Source organism: Rhynchophorus ferrugineus, unplaced genomic scaffold, assembly GCF_030347505.1.
Source record: "Rhynchophorus ferrugineus isolate W39M unplaced genomic scaffold, kcgeb_rfMv2 rfM8, whole genome shotgun sequence".
In the NCBI taxonomy this organism is placed as follows: Eukaryota; Metazoa; Arthropoda; class Insecta; order Coleoptera; family Curculionidae; genus Rhynchophorus; species Rhynchophorus ferrugineus.
The window spans coordinates 29,393,984-29,420,334 of record NW_027472587.1 but is presented as its reverse complement, the minus strand read 5'-3'; the positions used below and the strand labels follow the sequence as shown (position 1 = coordinate 29,420,334).

Here is a 26,351-nt window from a genome sequence, read left to right as displayed (position 1 = left end):
ATGTATTATTATAATGAATTATATTTGCTGATTCACCAATCGTTATTTGCTATTAATTGAAATAATAACGGGTATTTCATAAGAAGCTATCTGATATTACATACACACTGAATTATTTTTCAAGAATATTTACTTATTTGGATTGAAGGATTTTTTTAATGGAAGTAGGTTTTGTCTTTTGTTGCAAGCGATCTACAAGTAACGTTGGAAGCGACATACGAGGATAACGTGAAAATGACATTTTTTATTTTGAATGGACCAACCCCAAAGAAAACGCATCCGGAGTTGCTTCTTCCTTGTCAACCGTTACAAAGTGAGCCGTTGAATTTAAATGTCAAAGATGACCTATGTTATAGAGTTTCAACAGCCATTGTTGAGCGTACTTGAAGCTGCAATTTAGAAGCCAATAGTTCAGTTATTAGCAATTGTCTCTAGTCTAAAACGTAATGCTGTTTTTTTCTGATCACAGTCTGTCGATTAATAGCAATACTAAAGAATGTACAAAAGATAAGGACACGATCTTAAGAATCGAAAAAACCATTACCATTCTAAAGGAATCTGAATTTCTTCTTGAATAAATAACATATGATCATGTTAAATACCTATTATGTAATAGATGTATAGATATAATAGATATTAAATCGTACGATGTTATATAATAAAATATTTTGTAAAACCTTAGTTGGAAGATATTCCAGGTTAACTTAAAATTAAAGAAGTTTGGTTCCAACCATCGTAGTGTGAAGACATATTTTCAATACGCTCCAAGCTCTAGAAAGATACCTTTCTTTAAAAAACCCAGTATTTTATTACGGTTATTTAATTGAGTGTTAAGACAAAAAGACTGCATTTCATTTTTATTAGTGTTTTAAAATTATTTTCCCTAATCTTATAACAGTCCTTTTCCAAATTCATTTATAGTATTTTTGGACAAAAACTAGTGCAAAAAATAATACGTGCGTAAAAAATAAACAATGTATTTATTTTATTTTTTTTATCTTTAGATTTAAATAAAATAAAATATTAACAATCTAAAAATGGTAAACCATAGCGATTCAACCAAATCACCTGCACTCTATGATATAAGACTAGAACAATCAGCGATAACGCAAACCCCACAAACAGAATGGACTACAGTCATTAACAAAAAACGATTGAGAAGCCCGAAAGAAGAAATCGCGAGGAAACAAACAAGGATCAGTGACTATTGGTTACAGAAACAAATAGAGACAAAAAACAGCTTTAGCAAGCTGTCGGAAGAAATTGAGCCCTGAAAAAATTGTTCCCAAACCACCACAAGTAACAGTCTATAAGGTAGGAGTAATAAAACACATCCATGACCTTTTCAAAACCATCACTACGAACTACACAATTAAAACAGTGAGCTACGAAAAAGAATTAGATGAGAGAAACAACCAATACCATACATTCAGACCAAAATCCGAGAGAACATTTAAATTCGTATTAAAAGGATTATATCGGGTCGGACTTTAACACCATCAAGGTAGCCCTAGCTGAAAAAGGCCACGAGGTCGTAAATGTTCACAACATACGACATCGCATGACAAAAAAACCTCTGCCTATGTTCCATATTGATTTAAAATCTAATGGAAATAAGGCGGTGTATAAAATCAAATTGGAAAATAATATTATTAAATGCAAACCACCACATACAAAAAGAATTATACCACAACGTACGAGGTGTCAAGCGCACGAGCACACAAAAATTTACTGTCGCAAATCATATAGATGCGTAAAATGTGCAGGAGAACACAAAACAGGAGATTGTACTCGTAAAATTCGCGATGAAAAAGTGAAATGTGCTAACTGTAACGGAAATTATCCAGTGAACTACAAGGGTTGTGCAGTTCACAAGCAACTACAGCAGAAATTCTACCTTGCCTTAAGAGAAAAAAGGCATCAACAGCAACAAAAACAATCCACACCTACCAGTCTACCCACCAGACCAAGTCAACCAGACATAACTTATGCCCAAATGGTTGAAAATGGTTCAGCACAAAATCGAAAAACCACATCACAACCTACTGAAACGTAGTAGCAACATTTTTAGAATAGAAAACATAATGGCCAAACTAATGGATCAAATGAGTATGATGCTTGGTCTACTCACAATCGTCGTACTCACTCAGCAAACTTGCCTAATGCCTGAAACCATTAACTACAAAATCGCCGTCTGGAATGCCAATGGGCTCCAACAACACGCCAGGGAACTAAAAATGTTCGTAACTGAACAAAATAATGACGCTATGATGGTTTCTGAACACATTTTACGAACAAACATTATTTGAAAATTCTCATATATAAACTTTATCATACAAATCACCCTAATGATAAAGCACATGGAGGTACAGCCATAATCATTCGAGATGATATAAAACATTTCGAAAAAGAAACATTCCGTAAAGACTACCTGCAAACCACCAGTATAACCATAGAGGAAGTCCATGGACCATTAACAATGTCTGCTATTTATTGCCCACCCAAACATAACAACAAGGCAGAACACTTTCAAGAATTCTTCAGTACGCTAGGTAATAGATTTATAGCCGGAGGAGATTACAATGCAAAACATTTAATGTGGGGTTCAAGAATAATAACCTCAAAAGGTAGAGAACTGCTAAAAGCAAAAAGACAGATAATTTACAACATATCTCTACTGGTGAACCAACATATTGCCCTTCAGACAGAAATGAAAAATCAGATACTATAGATTTCTGTATTACAAAAAATATTGATACAAAAAAGTGTCATGCAGAATCATGTTTCGACCTGTTTTCTGATAATTCACCAATAATAGTAACAATTTCCTCATAAATTACCATCAAAGATAAACCCCCTTCTCTGTGCAACAATAGAACTAACTGGTCCTTATTTAGAGAAACTTAGATCGAAACATCTCTCTAAACTTACCGCTAAAAACTGAAATTGATATAGAAATAGCAGCAGTAAACCTTACAAAAAATATACAGGAGGCAGCATATTCCACGACTCCTAACAGTGAAACATTTCCAAGAAAAAATACACATATATCATGTACAATACAAAAAAAGATAGCAGAAAAAAGAAAATTACAACGGAATTGGCAACAGCAAAGGACTGAAGAGAATAAAAGAAAAATTAATAGGGCAATAAAAGAGCTGGAAGAACTAATCCAAATTGAACAAAGCCAAGGCATTCAAGAATACCTAGAAAACTTGACACCAACTGAGACTACGGACTATTCGTTGTGGAAAGCAACAAAAAAGCTTAGGAGATCCCAGCAGCATAACTCACCTATTAAAACAAACGGTCTAGAAGCAATAAAGAGAAGGCCGGCATTTTCTCAAAACACTTAAAAAATGTTTTTAAACCTTTCCAGTCTCAGCTACATAAAGATGAGGAAAATAAAATTACTAGCTTTCTAGATACGCCATTTCAAATGGACTTGCCGCACGAGAAATTAACGGTCAAAAAAGTTAAACATACAATAATGAGAGAGATTAATATTAAAAAAGCTCCTAGTTATGACTTAATTACTGGTAAAATTTTAAAATAACTATCAGAGAAGAGTATAAAACTATTAACATTTATATTTAATGCTATGCTACGAATTAATTACTTCTCTAGTATCTGGAAAGTAGCTAAAATATTAATGATACTTAAACCAGGAAAAATACCAGAAGATGACCTCCTACCGACATATAAGTTTATTACCGATAATCTCGAAAGTTTTCGAGAAATTATACATAAAGAAGATAAACTATATTATAGAAAAAAGAAAAATTATTCCAGAACATCAGTTTGGCTTTCGCAATAAACATGGGACTATAGAAAGAACATGTGCATAGACTTGTAAACAAAATAAACACTGACCTAAATGCCAAAAAATATTGTTCGGCCGCTTTTCTAGACATATTTTAGGCTCTTGACAAAGTATGGCATACGGGCTTGCAGGTTAAACTAAAATTCTCCCTCATTCGGACTATCAGTTACCAAAGTCGTATCTCACTGATAGAAATTTTATTGTAAATCAAGGCGATGAACATACCGAATTAAATCCCATATATTCAGGAGTTCCGTAAGGTAGTGTACTGGGTCCAGTACTGTATCTTCTATATACGGCCGATCTGCTCACCACAAAAATAACTACTGTGGCAACATACGCAGACAACACATCTTAGCATCCCATGAATATCCAATCACAGCATCAACAAACCTACAAACCCACCTGGAGCAAATACAATTATGGTTGAAGACATGGCGCATTAAAGCACATGAAACAAAATCCATGCATGTAACGTTTACCCTACGTAGAATAACATGTCCACCAGTGAATATCAATCATCTTCAACTCCGCCAAGCAGAGCATACTAAATATCTTAGTATGCACTTATATCGACGCCTAACCTGGAAGAAGCACATACTCTCTAAACGGAAACAACTTGGACTTAAATTGTATCAAATGTATTGGCTCATCGGGCGCAAATCCAATCATTAGATAACAAGGTATTGCTGTATGAGTCTATACTCAAGCCCATTTGGCCATATGGAATCCAACTATCGGGTACCTCTAGCAAATCTAATATATCCACCATTCAACGGTTCCAAAATAAGGTGTGCGTGCCATTGTTGATCATCCGTACTATATTTCAAATAAAATGATACAACGCAATATTCCTCTAGAACCTATAACGAATGTAATTCAACGTGTTTGTGTGAAGTACTTCAAAAGAGTGTCGGTGCATCCCAACATACTCGCTAATCAGCTAAATATGCGACGTGATAGTGAAGTGCGTAGACTAAAACGTTTAACACCACCTGAGCTGATTACTGGACATATGTAGACTTTAAAATAAGCTGTAGAATAAGACACTAATTAAGATAATATTTTATACAGAAGATTGCTTAATGAAGTGATTTTGTACATGCCATGTATATATAATATAGACATATGAAATACTTATTGCCAATAGGGCAGATTGTGGAATCACGAAGAGCAATAAAAAAATAAAAATAAAAAAAAATTAAAGAGATTTTTGTCAGTCTTAAAACATAAGATAGAATCACTAAAAAACAACATTATAGAAGCCATATACTGGACTACATGGAAACATTTTTTTATTAAATTATGGACTTCGATAGTCCATAAATTTAATAAAAAAAGGAATTGAATGAAGAATAATTGTTGATTGCAATGCTAGCTTTGATACTTTCAAAACACACAACAAATTATATGTGCCAAAAGTGTGTATTTAATGGGTTAAAAAACAAGAACTTGAAAAATTCCTTCTTTTTGTCCTATTTAAACCTTCTTTTTTCTCAAGAGAAAGGTGGTATCCCTAGTCATAGCAAATATAAATATATCAAGAATTACTGTTTCTACGCTTTATTTTTGTAATGTAAACAATTATATTATTTTGAAACAATGGCAATATTTATAACAATAAAAAATCAAACAAATATACAATTTGTTAAATAAATGATTATTGGAAGGTTGACTTCATAACAATAATGTATTGTTTCAGTTTCCCGAGTGTTGGCATTGAGTCTGTTAGGCGCCATCTTGCCCACATGGATGGGAGTAGTTTGCGCCATACACTGGGGCTTTATGTTCATCTGGTTGGCCATAGGTCAACATCAAACAGCCGCCTGCAGCAGTAGATGCGAGGAACTTCTTCTTTCGATAGCCTTGGGACTGGCTTACGTGCTGGCCTTCATATCGCCCAGAGATGGACCCACCAGATACGTATATCTTGCCTACTACCTGATTTGTTTCATGGAGAATACCGGCGCTCTAGTTGTTTGGTAATTATTGTGTTTATTGTTCATCATGGATAACGTTTAGCATTTTGTTTTGCAGGTGCGTCACCAACAGTTCATCAAACAACCCGTTCCTTTATTATGGGGCAGCTGGCAGTCAGATAGTCGCCTTCATTCTGGCCATAGTGTTCCTCATCATCTACTACAAGTTCTGTCATCCCTCCGTGACCAAACGGAATAAGATGATATCTGACGATCGTCGCGACTATATCGAGAACGACAAGCCCTGTTATAGCAGGACGTCATACAATTTCCGTACCAGCTCTTGATCCATAGTATTCGTCTAATTTGGAAGTGCGACGCGATGTGCCTTCCTAATTAGATGATGTTGTCTACGACAGAAGATCATCATTCGAACAGTATTCATTTTTGGTGATACAGCGTTTCGGATATGGAGACGCTGATTTATTTTTGTACATGGCTTTTATAGTTCTTAAGACACACGAGAGAAACAAATGAATGAGATATGATATTTAAACAGCCCATTGTAGAGAGCAGTGATAGTGAGTAAGAAACCTCTCTCTCTCTCTCTGTTCGTCTGCTCGAATGGGTGTATTTTCTACTCTTTACTGGCTCTAATAATTCTGAAAATTATCTATTTCCAAGTCTTCTAAAAGTCCTGTTAATCCTTTAGTGTCATCACATATGCATGAAGTTCTGATGAGCTGGAGGCTTTTAAGCTCAATTTTATAGTATCGCTAGATAAATTTAGGGTAATATTTACAAACGAATGAATTTATTCGATACCACTAAGTCATAATAGAAGAATCCATCAAATGGAAATATTTTCGATTTTAAACGAGATAAGAGAATACTTCTTTTGAAGACGTTTGCTGTTCTTCATTGGATCTTGTATACTTCTAATGGATGCCTTTTCATGGTGCTTTCTCATGTCGTGTGCGTGTTTAAATAATACTTTTGGCTGTTGCTTGTTATAGCTAAAACTATTGTATAGTTGTACAATCATAAACTATTTTTTGACTGAGTATTCGCATTTTTTAACGTTGAGTTTGGATAAAGTTTATGGCGTAGTTGTAGTCCCTGTTACTGAAGGACCAAGGGTGACGGTGTGACGGCCTTCTATAGTCGGCATCGTCAGTTCTCGGGGAATGTTGAAACGTTTTTGAATGCGTCTTTTCTTATGAAGATGTTATTTATATTATGCTCTAGCTGATTAAATTAGTATTTACATTCCAGTTTTTGAATATTTATATGTATTTATATATATAATATATATATATATATATATATATATATATATATATATATATATATATATATATACATATATATTTAACGGTAATACCAAAAAGTGCCAAAGGCTGATGAATTTTAGCGCGATATAATATATAGGAACGATAACTGATGTTAGCGTCCCAGTTGCTGCAGCACGAGCGTTCGTATATTGAAAGGTTCATAAATACTTGAAGTGTTGTTATTTTACCATTATTTCGTCATAAATATCGAGTTAATGCGCAACATCCAACAGGCGGGTTCGAAACAAAAGCGCGCGAGTGACAGTTGACTGAGCGGCTTGATTAAACCCATAAGTATATCTATATAGTTTGATAACGATAAGATTACAAAACCAAACGACGACCAAACATTGTACAGGGTCTTGTTTTTTACCGGCAAATGTGTAATATTTTAATTTTAAAATGTACATTGACAACATGTTTCTACACATAGTTGCGCTTAGAATATAACTCACTATGGACCTAGAAATATATAAGTATTGCCTTTGTAATCATATACCGATTCTTAGAGTTTTATAGTAAATGTTAAAGAGATATAAATATGATATATTTCACTATTTGAAAAGTATTTTTACAAGTCTACTTTGTTACGCCCGATATATATTATATTTCTCCTATTTTATTTTAAGCAAAATTAATGACAAACGAGTACACACTCAACGGTTTTCCACGTACCTTTATTTGTATTCTAAAAACCTTTGTTTAACGATTTTAATTGAGCAATATTACAAATTTTTTCGTTTCGATAGAATTGATAATTGTTTTATTTCGAACTATTTCTCATTTAAATTGATAGCACACACGCAGAGTACATACTTGACATAATTTTATTTAAAAACCATTTTCAGTACAGCAATATAAAAATGTTTGTTGGTTTTTAGTGAAATGAACCGCATAACATCAATTATGCGGTTCATTTCTTGATTTTCACAGTTTTCACCTCTCAGTTCCTAATCAACCACTAAACATTGTACACATATTTGTTTGACATCTGTATTATAATGTTTAAATATTAATATTTTATAAGTGTTGATTTTTTCCATTAAAAATTTAATTATATTGTTTGTTTTTTTTACCCTATCATTTGGGGGAGCCCCTAAAATCTCAATCACAATTTACGGGCAACTAATAATACATAAAAATTAGTTAAGACTAATTTTTGTTTTTTTTAGCATAATTAATGGCGTATATCAAAATAGATTGCAGCTTAGCGTATGCATCAAGTTTATTAATATCGATTAGCAAGCAAATTTATAAACAAGAAAAGAGGAATGGCGTAATCCCAGATTATTACAAAATAATTACATTACATTTATACAATGGATGATACATTTTCAGTGACATTGATTTATTGTTTGAATTAATCCGTTATCTTTCAAAATTTATCGTTCAGTTTGAATTTGCAAATGATTACAACAATAAAGCGATTAGTTTGTTCTCGACCTTTTAACTAATTAGCGGTAGGAAGCCGAGCGTAACGTTCTTTATAACGATATGAAACACTTCTCGATTCGTAAAAATCATTCATTTTCCTTGTAATGCGGACGAATTATTGAAGAATAGTTTAATGCATTAGGAATCATGTTAGAAGTAGCTAATAAGGAAGAAACGGAAGTAGAAAAGAATAAACAATGTTCAAGGTAAATTTCTTTTGCGTTTTTCTAGTTTGTTTTGGTTGTAAGGTTATATTTGAGGGATGTTACAAACACTTTCCAATTTTTTCAATTCTACTTTCGGTCGCATTGTAGCTATTTTTATTTTAACTTACTGTAGATTAGTTGATGGTTTCCTACGGTAAGTTTAAATTTAGCAAAAATTTATTTCATAACCTAAAATATTGCAAATAGTTAAAATGTTAGTAGCTTTTATTCGTTATTATTTTTATAATTATGTGTTTTGTTTTAGTTGGCTTAGTCCCAGCTGGTTAACATGGAATAAATATTCAGAAGGAATGTTAAGAACACTTGAAAAGAGAATTTTACAAAGTATGTTTGCCAAAAGTGCCTATATATGATGATCTTATATGAACTTTGTTCGTTTTTAATATGCGACATTATTTTTGTATTTTTATCTAGAAATTAGTCATATTTAATAGCAATTGTTCATTTGGAGATAAAATTAATACTATTTTGATTTATAGTTGTTAAAACTCCATATCGAGGATGCTTTGTGGATATAGGTCCAGTAGTTGGACCAGCTGATAAAATATGGACCTTAAGTTTTAATACCAACTCACAGAGAACACCTTTAGTACTTGTTCAAGGTCTTGGAGCTGGAGTTGCATTATGGTGTTTGAATATAGATGCTTTAGCTGCCACAAGACCAGTATATGCATTTGATTTGTTAGGTCAGCTTATTCAGAACTTTAAATAATATGAATTATTTCTGTTGTGGTTTGTTATAGGTTTCGGCAGGTCGTCCAGGCCTGATTTCGACAGCGACGCCGTCGATGCTGAGAAACAGATGGTTAGGTCCATCGAAGAATGGAGGAAGGAAATGAACCTGAATGAATTCATTCTCTTGGGACATAGGTGCACATAAATATTCTAGTATCTCTCAGTATGCCTGATATTATGTTTTTAGTTTGGGTGGTTTCCTAGCAGCTTCCTACTCCATATCTTATCCTAACAGAGTGAAACACTTGATTCTGTCAGATCCGTGGGGTTTTCCGGAAAAACCCTCTGAAAGCGTTCAGCCAGTGCCTTTATGGGTTAAAACCTTAAGCTATATGATGCAACCATTCAATCCATTGGCCGGTGTAAGGGCCGCCGGACCTTTTGGTGAGTATTTTAGCTCATTGATTATCTAGCAAACTACTTGCTTCTGATTGTATTGATGGGTTAGGACCGTGGTTCATCAATACTTTAAGGCCAGATATTTCGAAAAAATATTCCAATGCACTTATGGAGTATTCTGCTGACGACCTCATACCTCGTTACATATACCAATGTAATTCCCAATACCCAAGGTAATTTTCGAACTACAATAGTTTATTAATGCACGTGTTATTTAATTGATGTTATCTTCCAGTGGTGAAAGCGCTTTCCATACGATGATGTCGAATTTTGGCTGGGCCAAAAATCCGATAGTTCGGAGGATCGACCGACTGGACAAGAGAATTCCCATAACACTTCTGTATGGATCTAGATCATGGATAGATCATTCTGCAGAGGATATCATTAAACTAAAACGGAGTGATTCATATTTCAAGTTGCAGGTCAGTACACCATTTCTCGATAGATGCCAGTATTTGTCATCGGTACTATGCCAAATTGTAATAAATGAGTTGATTGAATGCAAACAACATCTTGTTGGTTCTATGATCTGCTCTCATACTTTCTGACTATTTATATTTTCAATGTACAACAACCAACCTAAGGGTGGCCAAGACGTTCTGACATAATGGTGAATGCCCTTTACATTATTAACTTGCTAGTTGGCGAATTTTTGTTACCCGCGTGTTGGGAGATTTATTTTTAGACAGATAACGTTTGCGTCGGTGTAGAGGACGATTGTGCTTTTCAAATAATCAACCCTCGATACTTTTTTGACAGAATGCTTTTGAGTGTCAAGTAAGCCATATTAAAAAATTATAGATTATTTAGATAAATCCAAATAGGCGAATAGAGAATTATAGATCATATCTGACACTTTTTTTAACTGCAACACAGGTGCAATGGTGCAAGCATTTGTATTAGTACAGAAAAGGATCGTGCCAACTTAGTAAAAAAAAAATTAAAATATGTTTAAGTGGGCTTTTAAATGGTCAATTTTTGATACTTTTTGACAGAGAGATTTTTATTTTTTGACAGAAAATTATCTCCTTTATTTGCAACTTGTTTTTTTTATATATTTAGGTAAATCTAGAGGATTATAGATCATTTCTGACACTTTTTTTAATTGCAACACAGGTAATCAATGGTGCAGGCCATCATCTGTACGCTGATAAGCCGGAAGCTTTCAATCAGATCGTCAACGACGCCTGTGCTTTTACCGACGCCGATCAAAGAAACTTAGCGATAATGCCACCGCCAGATGGCAGCGACGAATCCGACGCCCCCGAAAGTGAAAAATCCCTCACGTAGATTTCGAACTCTTCCAGATCTAAAATACCTCTATATACAAGTTTTCTCTTAATTTATTTCTTTGTTACTAGAATTTTAGAGATTTTACCAGTTGTTTTATTTTAAAGTTTACTCTGCGTTGATTTGTGTGTTTTTATTATTATTTATCTGATTTTATGCAAGCAAAGTTTAGTATTTATAGATGGGTGCTCATCAAACAGGTTTTATATTATATTTTATAAGACATTGTTATATTTTATAATAAAAATTGTTTATATAAATTTGTATTAAAAAAGAAAATAAAAAATACGATACTAACGTTTTATATTTTATATTCCCTTTCATCTATTACGCCATTATTGTAGAATTCCAATAGATTTTGTTTAAATAGAAACGTCAAAACATGATTTGTTGAAAAAATGTAACTTTTATTAGGATGGTAAAATAGTAGAAGAGGTAATTTTGTTCTTATTTCGGATAATTTAACATAAATCAGGATGATAGTAACTTAAATTGACAAAGTATAACCCATATGGGTTCACCGCGCTTTTAATTAGAAAAAAACACCTCTTCACCGTTATATAATCCTGCTATAAATTGGAGGCTGATGGCATAACTGTTTCTATTAGAATATCAGAAGTATCGAAGAGATATTTTCTACCCCGAATAACAAAGGGGTGTGTGTATATAGGGTATAATATCCATGAAAAAGCATATTGACCGAGATCAGTAACAATTCTTTTTTTTAATGTTTACTTGTAGTGTTTATCAAATATATAAGACTACCCTCAAGCTCCCTCCAAATTAAAATCCTGGATCTACTATTGCAAAGAAGGGTATGTATCATCATCAATCAATTGTTGCTTCTTTTTACCTACTCTCTATTCTATCTCCACCATTGATGAAGGAATTTAAAATGTAAGAGAAAGAGTCTAATTAATGTTAAACATTTCAAAATATTTAGATTTCCTTAGATTTATTTTGCACAGGGTACCAGGAGTATCTGAGTATGGAGAGGTATTTGCAATTGCTCCTGATAAACATAGCTAGTATTATAAAGTTAGTAGAGATACCTGAATAAAATGTACTAAAGTTAAAACTTCTATTTGAAAGATGGCGCTTAAAGGGATGTTCCAATTACAGAAAACTGTTATAAAGTTTCCTACACTAAAGTAGAATTGAGTCCATCATGAATAGATGACGCCACGAACGAGTTTATATATGATTTATATATATTACCATAGAGTATCTTTGTGTATATAACATCTCTCTATTTTAATAGAATATATCGTCTATTTTAATGTTTTAATAATAAACTAGCGACCCGCCCCGGCTTCGCACGGGTGCAATGCTGATACTAAATTAAATACACTACAGAAAAAATATGAACGTTGTATATAAAAACATAGCGGCCCGCTCCGACTTTGCACGGGCATAAAATATATATGCCTATGTCACTCAATGAAAACATGATGAAAATCGATCCAGTATTTTTGGTTCATTAATCACTGCCCTTGGCCTGCACGCATTAAATTTGGAGTAAAACAATTCCTCTTCCCCTATACTTACTATGAAGATTTCCTGCTATCTTTGGAATATCTAAATTCATACAATTTTTATTACATTACACATTTTTAAACGAAAATTTTAAATTTGTAATATCTCCGAAAATATTTGTTTAATTTACATGCTGTAAGGAACCATATTGATCTATATTAATTGCACACTGTATTTAAGGTACTTAATTCGATAGGGATTAATGCCGTATTGCTTAAAATAGCTTTGTAAATAAGCCATTTTCTCATGTAAAAAGTAAACAATAAAAATGGTTAATGTGGGTTATCCCTAAAAGATGAACATATACCATCGCGGACTTTTTTGTAGACCTTTTTATGGTGTACAATACTGTAGTACATTAATTTGATCTAACTCGTAGGGTTAGGCAGCGTTTTTGCTAATTGCTAAAAAAAATAGGTTAATTTACGACATCACGTTAGAAACCTCTAAAATTAGCAATGTTGCCTTAGTATATTATGCATGTATTATACATATAAACCTTCCTCTTGAATCACACTATCTATTGAAAAAACCGCATCAAAATCTTCTTAGTATGTCCTATGATTTTCCAACTACGAGGTGCACCAACATTTTCATACTTTCTCAAAATCTTCCAGACAAACTCTTTCAATTTTTGTTTAGTAACAGCAGATTTTTTTAAATACCACCAATTGCTCTATTTGTTGACAGTGGAGTGTTGAATTAAGATTTTGGTCAGGTGGGAGTTATATCATAATAAACAATTCTAACATTTCCAGTCAAATTAAATACTTCTTTAATTCATATTGATTCTATAGTACCTTTCCAGGCTTCGATCTAGCACATTCAGAAGCGGCTTACAAATGGAAACTTAATTTATTAAATGTTTAGTGTTGGTCGATATTTAGCTCTGACACTGACGTTTAGTAGTTAAGTACTCATCACCAAAAAACACAAATAATAAGGAGCCTGTCCTGTATTTTTCTATTTTCGTAAATAAAAAGTAAAATATGACGAAAATGACCTTTTGAAATCTCTATTGCAAAAACTATCTTTACATCTGAAAATCAAGGTGGGAATTCAAAGCAGTGGCCAGGCGACGTCTTTTTCTAGAAATTGCAAATCAAGCCTTCCTAAGTCCTAAGTGCCTGCAATGCCGCGTTTGGATCATAAATCCTACTAAAGACGATAAGAAAACCGCAAATCGACCATACAGAGATGCTGTCGAGAGAAAATGTCTCTCTCTCCCTTCCTATATATCCGTCCATTCTCCCTTGGATTATGTAATACCTACGATCAAGATATGCTACTTTGAAGACATTAGTTACGAAAATCAGACACAAGATAACTTATGCTATATTGCGACTTAAGCATATTCAGTAATTGTTGATTACAGCACGGGAAGAGTCAAACAAACAAATAAATAAAATACATATATTTTTTCATATTAACAATAAATAAATAAATATATTTTAGAAAATAGAATTATGATTTATAATAATAACTGAAATCAAAACAGTCTAACAGACGTGGTATTTTAATGGTCGCATATACTCGAAGATATTTACAATATTAGGAATTGAACATTTCTTCCTTCCTATTTGCAATTTACGGTGCTACCGTCTTGTGCGTCGTCCAATTCCTCGAGAACGACATCTTCGTTTTGGAAATCCTTCTGCGAGGAATCTTTGTAGAAGAAATGCTTAATTTCGTTGGGATTATCTGCTATAAAGCAGGCTGCATTTACCACTTGATTGAACAGCTTCGGTTGATCCGAATACACTTGGTGGCCAGCGTCTGGGATTATCTGTAATAGAAAGGTAAGGATCATATCTGTCCGATATGAATAAGCAAAACTAATGTTACTTAAAGTAATGACGCCACCTTTATATGTAGAACATTTTTCAATTATTATTATTAGTTATTAAATGAAGATATGCGACTTTAAATTCATCTGTTAGGAAAACTGAAATAGCTTTTGAATTCTTAATATTTATTTTCCGAGTCTTGAATATTCAAGTATTGGTAAAACTTTTTAAGATTCACAGATCAAAATTCTAATTTTACTTCAAGCAATTGATATATGATAATTAATTCTTATATTTGAGTAGTCAGTGGAAGCCTCCTCCTCTTCTTTTTTGGTTCGTATTGTCCGGTAATAATATATTCATAGACAACAATCTAACATGCCTAGTACTAATTTAAAGCTGTTAAAAATTTAGACCATATCCGGAAGTCTAGCATTCATCACACTAGACATTCCACACATCAACCGTGGAAATACCTAATTCCTATCCAGTTGCAGCTGGTTAATTTCCATTGCAAAGCATTTACAGTTAATTTTTTTCTTGTTAATTTCACCACACACAAAATATTTTTATATCAGAATTTATTATAAAATTTTATTTTCATTTTTCATCGTGCATAATCACTATTTTGTTTCAGCAGCGATTCACAAATGAAAACTCGGTCCATTAATATTTTAATACCAAATCAAACAATACCAATTCAACAACAGACTTCTTTAAACATATCTAATCATAAACCAAATATTAAAATAAATCCATGAAAACAGATTATAATATTTTGATAGTGTTTATAGAATTAACATTCCATTGTTATGCTATCTATTATAGTGTATATTATTATATCTACTTAAAATTACAAGAGATCTTTATTTTTATAACGCAAACAGTATCGATATATATCCATATCTCTTAATAAATATCAATTTTAAAGATTTGCTATGACCCAAAATAGAGTAGATTTTTAATTTATTAGTGATTAAAGACCCAAAGTAACATAAAATATTAAATGTCACATACATTAGAATGCTTTGCGACTGTCGAATGTTTCTACGGTTTTCATCGCTACGTAAAATACGATAAAATGTGAATTTTATGTCTATTACATTAATATGCATATATTGTCTTATTTACAGAAAAAAATTTAAGCTAAATATTAGTATGACAAATAACATACCTCCACATTAACATATTTCTTCTTTTCCTGCAGTAATTTTCCAGGTCCTTTATCAATCCAGGAATATTCACCATAAATTACTGTTATGGGAATGTCGTCGTATAATTTATCCAGTCGCCTAACCATTGGATTTTTAGCCCAGCCAAAACCTTTCATAAAAGAATGAAAAGCAGCTTCTCCACTAAAGAAATATTTTAAAATATCATACATGTACAAGTAAGCTGATATTTTTGTAAATACCTTGGATACTGAGCATTACAATGATAAATATATTCTGTGATAATATCCTTTTCATCAAAAGCATCTTCATACTTCCTTGACAAATCTGATCTTATCTTTCGAATAAACCAGGGTCCTAAAGGAAATTATTGTAATTTAGTTATTTAATCACACCCAAGTTTCTTACCAAAAGGACCCACTGCTCTGACTGTAGCTAATGGATTCAAATATGTTAAAGGATACAAAACAAAGCCAATTGCTCTCACCAAAAGTGATGGTCTCCTGAGCATTCTTTCTGAGAAACCCCATGGATCAGCTAAAATTAAATGTTTCACCCTGTATAATAAATACAGGTCTTTATAATAGTAAATTTGATGTTGAAACATAATAGATCAAAGCTATTAACCTGTTTGGGTAATTGATTGCATAACTTGTGGCAAGATATCCTCCGAAACTATGACCCAACAAAATAAACTTATCCATTTTTAATTGTTTCCTCCAAGCTTCTATTGTAGATATCCATTGCTGTTCAGCTGTTTCACAGTCATTAGCAAAGTTTGGTCTGGATGATCTGCCAAATCCTAAATAATAAGGAATAACAACAAATATAACAAAATTCCAATATAGTACCTAGTAAATCAATGGCATATACAGGCCTATCCTTTGCGATTTCATCAAAATTCATACACCATAATCCTATACCAGCAGCAAATCCATGTAACATTACCAGTGGTGTTTTTGTTCCTTCTTCATTTAATGCAATAGTCCATATTTTATCATCGTTTCCTATGGTGGATCCAATAGGAACAAACCACGTTCTGTAAGCTGTTTTTACAACTAAAAAATAATAAAATAAACACATAATTACATACTTTTAATTAACAATTACTGGTTAAAAGCTTATTTTCAATATCCACTAATCTGCTTTCGGAATATTGACACCACCACCCAACTTTATTGCAATTTTCTCCCATTGTTACTTTTATGTTTCGTTTGTTTAAAAAGTGCGTATGAAACTGAATTAAATGTATGAAACGGATACGATGAATTTAAGTTTTAAGCTACATACTTAACGCATACCTAGCAAATGATTAGCCAATTTGCCAAGGTTATTTCAGATTTCAAACGTCAATATCATTTCCGTAAATAAACAAATTAACTTTTCTCTATTAACCTTTTCCATTTGTTTGGTTGCCTAATTTATATATAAAATTCAATATTATCTACTGAGTGTAGCATTTTTATGAACAAAATATACATGCCTAATTTTTGAAAAATTAAATAGAAATATTTTTAATTCTATGAATTTCATTGATCTTTGATTCTTTAAACTTCTCCTTATTTTTCATCTTAGTTTAATAATAAATGTTAATATTGTCAGTTCTGGACGTATTTAATGGTATTGAGCATTAGTTAATTAACGTATGAGTATTTATATGACCTTTTATTTAAAGAGGTCGTGGATATGTAGGAGATTTCATTCATACGTTATTATTTACGGAGAATTTTGTATGGCAGAATACTTTTTTAGGTATAGCAACTATGTCGACTACAACTAGTACTAATCTAGAACATCTCGCGAAAACTGAAGAAGTATCAGAAACAGATTGGAAAGAATGGGCTAAAAATAATTGGCAATTGTTGATTAAAATCGGCCAGTTAGTGAGTAGAAAAATATCTATTTAATTTTTTAATTTACAGCAGTTTTAATGAAGTTTGATTATTATTATTACTTATTTTAGCAATGTAATTATATATGCAAGTAATGTGTAGTTAAACAGGTAACAGATAATGATATGTTTTTCTTATACATTTTTTCTCGATAATATATCTATTTTTTTAACATCTGATTTAAATATTTTTGCCTACAATGTGTTATATAACCAGTAATACACGTAAGGCTTTATTGTAATATATTGATAACTATTGAATATTTCTTATTAGAATTCGCTTATATATAACACTATGTTATTATTCTACTATATTATTATTCTTTATAGGTAATATGTATTATCTGCTTGGGGAGCGTTATGGAGCCTGCAAAACGGGGCAATCTTGCTAAGATTCACTTGGATCATTTTGCAGTGATCTTCACAACTTTCGTGGGATATCTGGTCATCATCAGCGTTTGTTTATTTGCTAAAATAATTGGTGACAAAATACCGTACAGGTAAATGTGGCATTTCCTAATATCACTAATAAACATAAATCAGTCGCAGTGATATGTTCTTGTTATGAAAAGCAACTGTTACATTACATATCTGAAAATTATACAAATTTTATTTAGCATAAATGGAAATATTTCTAAGATAAAGGTTGTGCCTCATCGCTGATTCACATACATGTATTTTTCAGGACCCTTTTTACATTTTCATCCATAGCATCCTGCTTATTCTTCATTACCGGTGTTCTGTTAGCAGTCGACAGGAAAAGACGATACTTTCACGATGACATATTTTATGAACCGCGAGCCTACCTGTTGAATCTGATGGTAACGTCCTCTGTTTTTGCGTTTTTTGGATCAGCCGTATTTACCGTAGAAGCCGTTTATATTTGGAAATATCGTGAAGATTTCTAATAAATAGTTATATAAAATTGCTGAGTTCAATGATAATAAAGGATATTTATAATCACATTATCTTATTTTATCAAAAAAAATGTCCAAAATTTTCTGCAACCAGTAAAACGCAATGGACCTTCAATAATAACATTCTTTATTAACACAAAATTATGGCATTACAACCACTCCTTTACTATGCTTTGCATATCTAACTTTACTTTACTATGCATATCTAAATATAATATTATATAATATAATATATTATAGATTATACCATTTAATTTTTATGATGCTTTTGTTGATCTCATATGAAATTTTCACATGCCAATAATACTGATAACAATTACGTTTTAATTTAAAACTTAACTTTCAATTAACATTAATTTGTTTTGATATACGATTTCATTTAGAGAAGAAATTGTTAAAATATAAAATTTATTTACACCTATCAAATGAGATTATACACGTTCATAAAAAATATAAATATTATTGTAAATAACAAGATGCGTGTTGACAAAAAAGCAATTACAAGAAGCACTCGCGCTTTTCAATGTTGTCAAACTGTAGTTTTGTTTATACAACCCGCTTGATAATAAATTCTTCGCCGATCCGTGGAGATGTAACTGAAAGAAAACCCAAACGGAAAAGATATAACGCGTAGTGAGAACACTTTTCAAACATATCAACTAATTTATGTAATAAGCTGCCGCATTTCTGTTATCTCGGCATAAATAGAAAGTTAACTAATGCATTTTTTCCTGTTCTACCAATCTGCCACGGCACATGACATGTGACGCAGTACAAAGTTCGTTCGTGCAGTGTAAAGTGAGGTTAGGATGTCTCGTTTGTTTTCGTATTAGCTTTTTTTTCCTCCTGCGGGGGTCAAAATCGACCCATTTCTTTTTTCTCCGACTGCTTCCGGTGTCGAAATACCGCCCCGCACCATGGAGGAATCGGAAACTCAACAGGTGGTTCTTCTAAGCAACAATAACAACAACAATGAAACGTCAGTGATAGTGCATAACGTCAGTTTGGCACCCCAGAATGGTAAGAACGGTTTTTAAATCAATATTCATTGTTTTTCTGTTAGAGTAATTCTCACACATATTAAAATTAATGAATAAAATATATTTTAACAAACGTAGATTCTTACCTAATACATTATAATATTGAATAATTTGAATAGGGCTTAATATGGACATTTTAATTTAATTAATCGTGGGAATTGTTTCGGCTTTAGACGTCAAACGGGCTTTAATTTAACATTTAATAGGTGATTATATCAATTTTGATTTTTTTGTCATGATTTTCAATATGAAATAGGTAAAATTTTATTTTCCCCTTCGGGCTATCATGTTGTTCTTTAATGTGAACATTATCTTAGGCGTTAAATAAACACAACAGTATAAAAACAATTGTGATAAACATGACTTGAGTAATGTGAATTATTTTTAATGTAATGGTCGCATTGATGGTTGCCTATGGTTAAACTTATTTTATTACTTATTTTTAATGCTTCGTGCTTATTGATTATAATAACAAAATAATTTATGTTAATACTTATGCTGTATGATACGGGTTTTTGTAAAGGTTTTTGGTAGGGGCAGAAAGGTCATCAGTTGTAAACCGTAAATAATAATAAAATTTCGAATGGAGATTGTTTTGAACAAATATACTTTTAGTTGCGATTTAATTGGCTGGTTTTTTGAATATTTGAACGGAAAGATTACATCTAAACATTTATATATGAGTAATAATAAAGTTAATGGGCCACCATTTTATTATTGAGAAAAAAAGTGTTTTTATTTAGGATATTCGAAGAAGGAAATTTTTATAGTCTGATTTGATGAATAATTTTCGACAGAATATTAAGTGTTTGTCTCCTTGGTGGGTCATAACATTATTGAAGTTTGTTAATTAAAGATGCACTGTCGTCATAAGTGAAATTTCGAATTATAATTGGACGTTGTTTAATGAATTAATGTTTCTGAAATATTTCATTTGTAATTCCGTGACAGATGATAAAATAAATGATTGATGGATATAAATAATGATACGATCTGAAAGTTGAAATACATTTTGGTCTTGAAGTATGCATTATATTTTTGTGACTAAATAATTGAACTCGTCTTGCTATTCTATGTGGTGGCCCCAATAGATATTAATTGGTGGAAATCCGGCAGCGAGAGAAAGAAAGAAAGATGTATCGCCGTCTTCCGATAACCTATTTTCCTTCTTCCACATTTATCGCTACCTTTTATGACCCTTAGTGATAACACTAGAAAACAAAATGTATACGGATTTATCGTTTCAAGCTGGATGCTTTCTTACTCAATCCAAAATTTCGGGTAAATAACGTTCTGGCCAATATATAAATATATTCTATTATTGCTCAATTTTTTTTTGAATTAATGTGCGATTGTGTATGTTTAGTAATTGTTCATGATGTTTTTGTTATTCATTTTTTATGGTTTTTATCTTACCTGCTGATGAAGTGAATATTTTTTTGTTTATAGTTATGTGCAGGTTATTTTATGCTATAATAAAATAATTCTTTTTTATGAATAATTATGAATTACTTTATGAGTAACTATGTGTCGCGATTGAAATAAACGCTCACTGATGACTAAGTCCAGCTTGTATGGTGGATGGTAATTTTTATCATATGACTACCAAGTGCGTGACGATCCTCCTACGGTTGTGATAGTCGCGGGTTCTAATCCTGCTGGGGCATGGTCGTAAATTTATATTTGTGATTGTTTATAATTATGATTGTCCAAAGGGCAAGAGTGTAAAATACGACAAGGAAGATTATTATTTCAGTAATATGAGTAACCACGCTGGGTAAGACCGGATGTCTTTTGTGGTGATCTCCAATGACTCGCCAGTCAATAGGCCGAGGACCGTGGATGAGAACCCACGTTAAACAGTAGATCCCCTCCAGATAAACCCCAGTTGGTAAAAAGGATTCTAAAATATGACAAAAAACAGAATAATTATTATATGCATTATATTTTCGTAGTTTTGCATGTTTTTTGGTAGATTTATACTTAATTAGGGTGTTTAATTAACGTTATTTTTTGAACAGAAAGCTGTCATGATAATGTAACTAATGGGTCTAGAGATAAATGTGTGAACTGCATAATTTAAAGTAATGTATGACTCATAAAAAGTAGTTCGACATTGAATAATTGACTTTTGATTAAATGTTTATGACTGATTGGTTTGAATCTATTGCTCTTCTCTTATTGATATGATATTTTCTGGGAATGAATTTTTTATTCTACAGTTTTGGTTTGATACAAACAAACTGGATAATTTTGTGAAAGAAGTATTGACTTCTGATGCACGAAGAGATTGGGGTTAATATTCATTGTAAAAATCAATTAAAATAGGTTCATTGTGAGTGTCTTTTGCAAATAATTAAAATATTTTAGCTTCGTTGAGAAGTTGAGAAGATATAGCCTATTGATTAAAGAAGATGAAAAATATCATTCTAATTTATTCAGATAATCAGTATTTTCCATATATATATATCAAGCACAATATTTTTTAAAATAAATTATTAATGCTTTATAATAGAACAAAATATTATTATTATACATCACTGTGTAACAGTATCCTTAAGATGTGGGTAGTTCTCTTCGATTAATCCATGACTTTTTGCACTTGGTATTGTCACAATACGTCAGAGAAACGTCTTTTTTCCTGACAAGCATTGAAACTGCTACCTTAAAACGGTTCAAAATATCATTTTCAATACATTGGTCTGGTAATCCATCTATCCCATCGTTTAAATGCGTGGAAACAGTTTATTGATCAGTTATTAAGCTGTCTGGATGTTTTTTTTGGGAGTTTGAACTGTGTTTTCATCCAATAAGTCCTGAATTTCATTGTCTTCCAACTTGTTTTGTCTTTATGGTCGTTCTTTGACATCGAAATCACCACTTTTAAATCGTTGAAATCAAAACCCATCATTAGGATATGATGGAGCAGTATTACCAGAAGTTGGATGGCGTTAGACGTTTTAGTCTACGCACTTCACAGTCACTTCGCATATTTGGCTGATTAGCGAGTACATTGGGATGCACTGACATTGTTTCGAATTACATCGGGATGCATTGACATTCTTTTGAACTATACTCGTTATTGGTTCTAGAGGAATATCGCGTTGTATGACAATGGCACGCAACACTTTATTTTGGAACCGTTGTTTGTTCGGTTCCCCATAGTTGGATTCCATATGACCAAATAGGCTTGAGTATAGATTTAAACAGTAATGTCTTGTTATCTGATGATAACTTGGATTTGCTAAAATTGGATAATGATCTTTCTTTTGTATGTATAGTTTCTCAAAAACTGTTGAGATTATCGGTAATAAACTTATAGGCTGGTAGAACGTGACATCTTCTGGTTTTTTCTCTTGGTTCTTTGGTTTGAGAATCATTATTATTTGAGCTACTTTCCAGATGTTAGAAAAATAATGAATTCGTAATATAGTATTGAATATGAATGTTAATAATTTTACTCCCTCATCTGATAGTTCCTGTAGTATTTTTCTGGTTATTAGATCATATCCAGGAGTTTTTTTACAATTAATCTCTCCGATTATTATTTGTTGAAATTCTTTGATAGTAAATTTTTATGTGGTAAAATCCATTTTAATGTCGAGGAAGCCAGTAATTTTATTTTTGTCGTCTTTAGATAGCTCAGACGGAAAGGGTCTAAAGACATTTTTTAAATACTTTGAGAAGATGTCGGCCTTTTCTTTATTCCTTTTAACCCAATTATTTTCATTTATTTTAATATGTAGTGTCGGTTGGTCAGATTTTCTAAACATTTCTGAATGGTATCTATTTTGGAATAGGTATCGGTTTTGTTCATTTTGGATCGACTTTTTCATCGTTTTTATTGCTTTAGTAAATTTTCTTTTATTTTATTCAATTCTTAGTTGTTGCCATTTGTAACTGATGTGTGTATAGTCTATTCAAAGTTTTTTTTTATATATGCATCATGGAAATTTGTGACGTCAAAACATCGCATCAACTCAGAGTTTTAGTTCAGTTTGCCTTTGACATACAAGAGTCAAAGCCAAACTGAACTAAAACTCAGCGTTGATGCGGCAACATTCCGATATTCTGACGTCACAAATTTCCATGACGCATATATAAAAAAACTTTTAATAGAGTATATGTTTCTTTTGCGAAATTATTCACTGTTAGAGGAGTCGCGATATATGCCTCTTCCAATATATTTTTTGAAATATTCATTGCTGCTATAACACTGCAAAATCTTACAGAAAAATTATTTTTCTCAGTCCGCAATTTGTAAAACTTTTTGTTGGACCCAATATTTAACAGCCATAACAAAAAGGAGGCCCTGATAATTGCATGTTAATCGATAACAATCGTTCAATTCATCGTACTGCCGTGTTTTCCTTGCATCATCAAACGGCGGCTTCCATTTAACCGTCTAAATTGGAATGTTTTCCCCATTTTTAACGAACGCTATCGGCTTGTTGTTACCCTACATTCAATAACAATCATTTTTTCCTGGTGGAACGAAATCGACGTCTAATTAAAAGCAAACCACATTGCGTTCTACTGATTGCGGCGATTAACGAAACGTTGCCGTTGCTTCATCAATCGGTTGTTTGTTTTCTGTCGGAGATGAGTCCGTTTACGATGACGATCTAAAACGTAACAATAAACGGCAACCAATCATTATATCGTTTGGGGTATCATAAGGTGTCAACTTTGATAGATGTCACTGTCACCGTTAACGTCAGGGGCACTGAGAACGTATTTTTCTGATATTTGATTGGTTTGTTTAAAGTGGATTTCACGTGACTTGTCTGCTATCACGTCACTATCCTAAAATTTATTGGCCAATAGTATGCAAATGGGAACTGAATTTAATTTTAAAAATTAGTTTATTAAAATAAAATTCTATAGAAATATATTTTTTATTAATTACATCTTACATTAGGTATGCTTAACACAATCTTAATTTGCAAATTGATTTTTACTACTATTATTCTAATTCTTTTTTTCTTTCTTTTATTTTTTTCTTTTAAAATTTCTTTCTTCTAATTTCTTGCGTGTTGTCCACTGGCCGTATAGTTTGCACGTTGCTGAGGTTTAACTACCTTATATTATGTTTTAAGGCAAGATCTTCGTATATCCTTATGATTCCTGAATGGTCATGAATGAAGGTCATCGTTCAGCTCTTCATTGGTTACGTAGCGATAAGGTTAGGTAATTTATCTTATAACTTTGTTTTGGGTATGTTGGATTACTAATTGGTTTGATGTTTTACTGCAACCCGATATTTGCACACCATAGATCCAAATTAACTTTATGATTGACTGATAAGTCAATTTCTTTGATTTTAGGCCAAGTTGACAATATCTTCCAACTAAGAAGTACAGTTGCTTGGCTTTGAGTCTAATCTGCACTGGTGTTTGTCTAACTTGATGTTTTCAATTTAACCTACTATCATGATGTATTCCGAGGTATTTAGCTGATTGTGCTTGAGGAGTCGGGTATCCGTCAAGTGATATAATTACTATAGAAATATACACATATAAAGTTGTATAATGGAAAAAGGTTTTAAACACTCTTAATTTACTTGAAGACCTATTTTGTTTAAGGGAAAAGAACGACACTGAGGGGTTTTATCTATTAGAAAGCAGACCGATCCATTGGTAGCCAGCATTATATAACACCTTCCTCCTAAAGAAGCGGTCATAAGGTTATACTTTGAGTACTTTCGTCCGCCGGTTTGTCTTTGAAGACCTTCAAATTAGCACTGTTTTTACCGAAATGTCCATGGTGTCTCCATGGCTCTATGGAGTGATTTTCCAAGATTCCAATAGTCTACGACTAAGAAACTAAGTTTCTTCAATCCGTCTTTGGTGACCGTTCACCCTGAACTGCAGGCCTCCAGTAGACTATGTTAATTCACAAGAACTTTAGTCCGCCTTTGGTAGTAGTAATTATACTTTGAACTGTGCTTCGTGTGCCGGAAATTCAGCGACTAGGGATGAAAAACACCCTTGCTTGACTGTTTCCTACTTGGAATAGTTTATGGCTAGGGATCTTTGAGAACCTTGAACCCACATTTTGTGACCTTACAGTTTCACCTGCGGTACTTTTGTCTAAACTCCACTCTAACTATACCAATGAACGAACGGCAGACCGATTGTCAATCCAACATCAACCTGTCTTCTTTCCTTGACCATTAATTTGATTTTATTTAATTGAATGAATTGAAAAGAGAACTGCCTTATGATATACTCGGAATCCTATGGACTGCACCAATATAAATAAATATAAATAAAAAAAAGGTTAATAGTTCAGTACTCTAGGTAATACGATCAAAATATTCTTCTATAACGCCCTCTTTTTCATATTTCTTTAATGTCTTCGATTTTATGGATCTATTAGAGTTCTATCTTCCAGTTTGGTTATACTGATAGCTGAATCCCTGTTAATATCGCATTTACTTGTCTGACTGGGAAAAAAGTTACCCCATCTCTTTAGTCCTGGTGAAATCGTTCACCTTGATCTTCACTCATATCTCATCACTCAAATTTTATGCAGTTGGGAATGATGAAAATTTATTTTTAGGCAACCTAAAGCTTGAAATTCTTTTTTAGTATTCTGTTGGTGATTTGTTTATAGTTAAGGTCTTTATTATTGCCTAGAAATGTCTTTATTATTTCTTTAAAAGCAACCTACCCTTCTTTTTGAGGATCCGTCATGGTTTTGGTGAATTGTGGGTCGTCTTTTGTCTGGTCAGACGAAAATACTTTCTTATGAAGAGACTGCAAATTTTCAAATTATGTATTTGAAGCATCTTTGGGAAATGATATTACAAATTGCTTCATCAATCGTAACTTTTTGTTTAGCG

The 26,351-nt window shown here is 32.4% G+C and overlaps 5 protein-coding genes across 13 annotated transcripts in view; 4 read left to right on the top strand and 1 right to left on the bottom strand.

Annotated features, from left to right (window-relative positions):
* The window catches only part of LOC143200687 (XK-related protein 6), a 28,686-nt gene extending 20,551 nt beyond the window's left edge, over positions 1-8,135 (top strand). The window contains exons 5-6 of the mRNA XM_076411274.1: positions 5,526-5,805; positions 5,861-8,135. Of these exons, the coding sequence (XP_076267389.1) occupies positions 5,526-5,805; positions 5,861-6,089 (509 nt within the window). The 3' untranslated portion in view covers positions 6,090-8,135. The remainder of the gene's footprint in view (positions 1-5,525; positions 5,806-5,860) is intronic.
* A 280-nt stretch (positions 8,136-8,415) lies between these two features.
* LOC143200689 ((Lyso)-N-acylphosphatidylethanolamine lipase) lies at positions 8,416-11,458 on the top strand. 2 transcript variants are annotated; one of them, XM_076411277.1, is made up of 8 exons: positions 8,416-8,716; positions 8,982-9,061; positions 9,217-9,423; positions 9,481-9,607; positions 9,660-9,856; positions 9,921-10,044; positions 10,107-10,293; positions 10,988-11,458. In XM_076411277.1, exons 1-8 carry the CDS (start codon positions 8,658-8,660, stop codon positions 11,159-11,161), a joined length of 1,155 nt encoding a protein of 384 aa, XP_076267392.1. In that variant the 5' UTR covers positions 8,416-8,657; the 3' UTR covers positions 11,162-11,458. The 2 variants fall into 2 exon arrangements, with proteins under 2 accessions (XP_076267392.1, XP_076267391.1); XM_076411276.1 differs by lacking the exon at positions 8,416-8,716 and adding an exon at positions 8,727-8,870.
* Positions 11,459-14,096: 2,638 nt separating this feature from the next.
* LOC143200692 (1-acylglycerol-3-phosphate O-acyltransferase ABHD5) overlaps positions 14,097-26,351 on the bottom strand; it is a 79,185-nt gene continuing 66,930 nt past the window's right edge. Inside the window, exons 1-7 of one of the 3 annotated variants that reach the window (XM_076411287.1) lie at positions 16,958-17,015; positions 16,508-16,714; positions 16,284-16,458; positions 16,065-16,213; positions 15,899-16,013; positions 15,659-15,839; positions 14,097-14,483 (exon numbers count right to left, since the gene is read on the bottom strand). In XM_076411287.1, coding sequence (XP_076267402.1) covers positions 14,274-14,483; positions 15,659-15,839; positions 15,899-16,013; positions 16,065-16,213; positions 16,284-16,458; positions 16,508-16,601 — 924 coding nt within the window. In that variant the 5' untranslated portion in view covers positions 16,602-16,714; positions 16,958-17,015 and the 3' untranslated portion in view covers positions 14,097-14,273. The other 2 variants (XM_076411285.1, XM_076411286.1) reach the window with 2 other exon arrangements.
* On the top strand, positions 17,330-18,512 carry LOC143200709 (uncharacterized). Its single transcript, XM_076411315.1, has 3 exons — positions 17,330-17,539; positions 17,878-18,047; positions 18,233-18,512. The coding sequence occupies exons 1-3, from the start codon at positions 17,420-17,422 to the stop codon at positions 18,453-18,455; spliced, it is 513 nt and encodes a 170-aa protein (XP_076267430.1). The 5' UTR covers positions 17,330-17,419; the 3' UTR covers positions 18,456-18,512.
* Positions 19,001-26,351, top strand: part of Hnf4 (Hepatocyte nuclear factor 4) — a 149,386-nt gene continuing 142,035 nt past the window's right edge. For 2 of the 6 annotated variants that reach the window (XR_013006781.1, XM_076411255.1), the window contains exon 1: positions 19,162-19,484. Coding sequence is in view for 2 of the 6 variants with exons in the window: in XM_076411255.1 (XP_076267370.1) it covers positions 19,382-19,484 (103 nt within the window). In the remaining 4 variants the exon portion in view is untranslated. Of the gene's footprint in view, positions 19,485-26,351 lie in introns of all 6 variants that reach the window. The other 4 variants (XM_076411256.1, XR_013006782.1, XM_076411267.1 and 1 more) reach the window with 4 other exon arrangements.

Coding starts and splice junctions, on each gene's coding strand:
- LOC143200709 (XM_076411315.1), top strand. CDS start 17,420: ATGTCGACTACAACTAGTACTAATCTAGAACATCTCGCGAAAACTGAA. Junction 17,540..17,877: donor TGATTAAAATCGGCCAGTTA/GTGAGTAGAAAA, acceptor TATTCTTTATAG/GTAATATGTATTATCTGCTT. Junction 18,048..18,232: donor GGTGACAAAATACCGTACAG/GTAAATGTGGCA, acceptor TGTATTTTTCAG/GACCCTTTTTACATTTTCAT.
- LOC143200689 (XM_076411276.1), top strand. CDS start 8,773: ATGTTACAAACACTTTCCAATTTTTTCAATTCTACTTTCGGTCGCATT. Junction 9,062..9,216: donor TGAAAAGAGAATTTTACAAA/GTATGTTTGCCA, acceptor TTTGATTTATAG/TTGTTAAAACTCCATATCGA. Junction 10,045..10,106: donor TGTAATTCCCAATACCCAAG/GTAATTTTCGAA, acceptor GTTATCTTCCAG/TGGTGAAAGCGCTTTCCATA.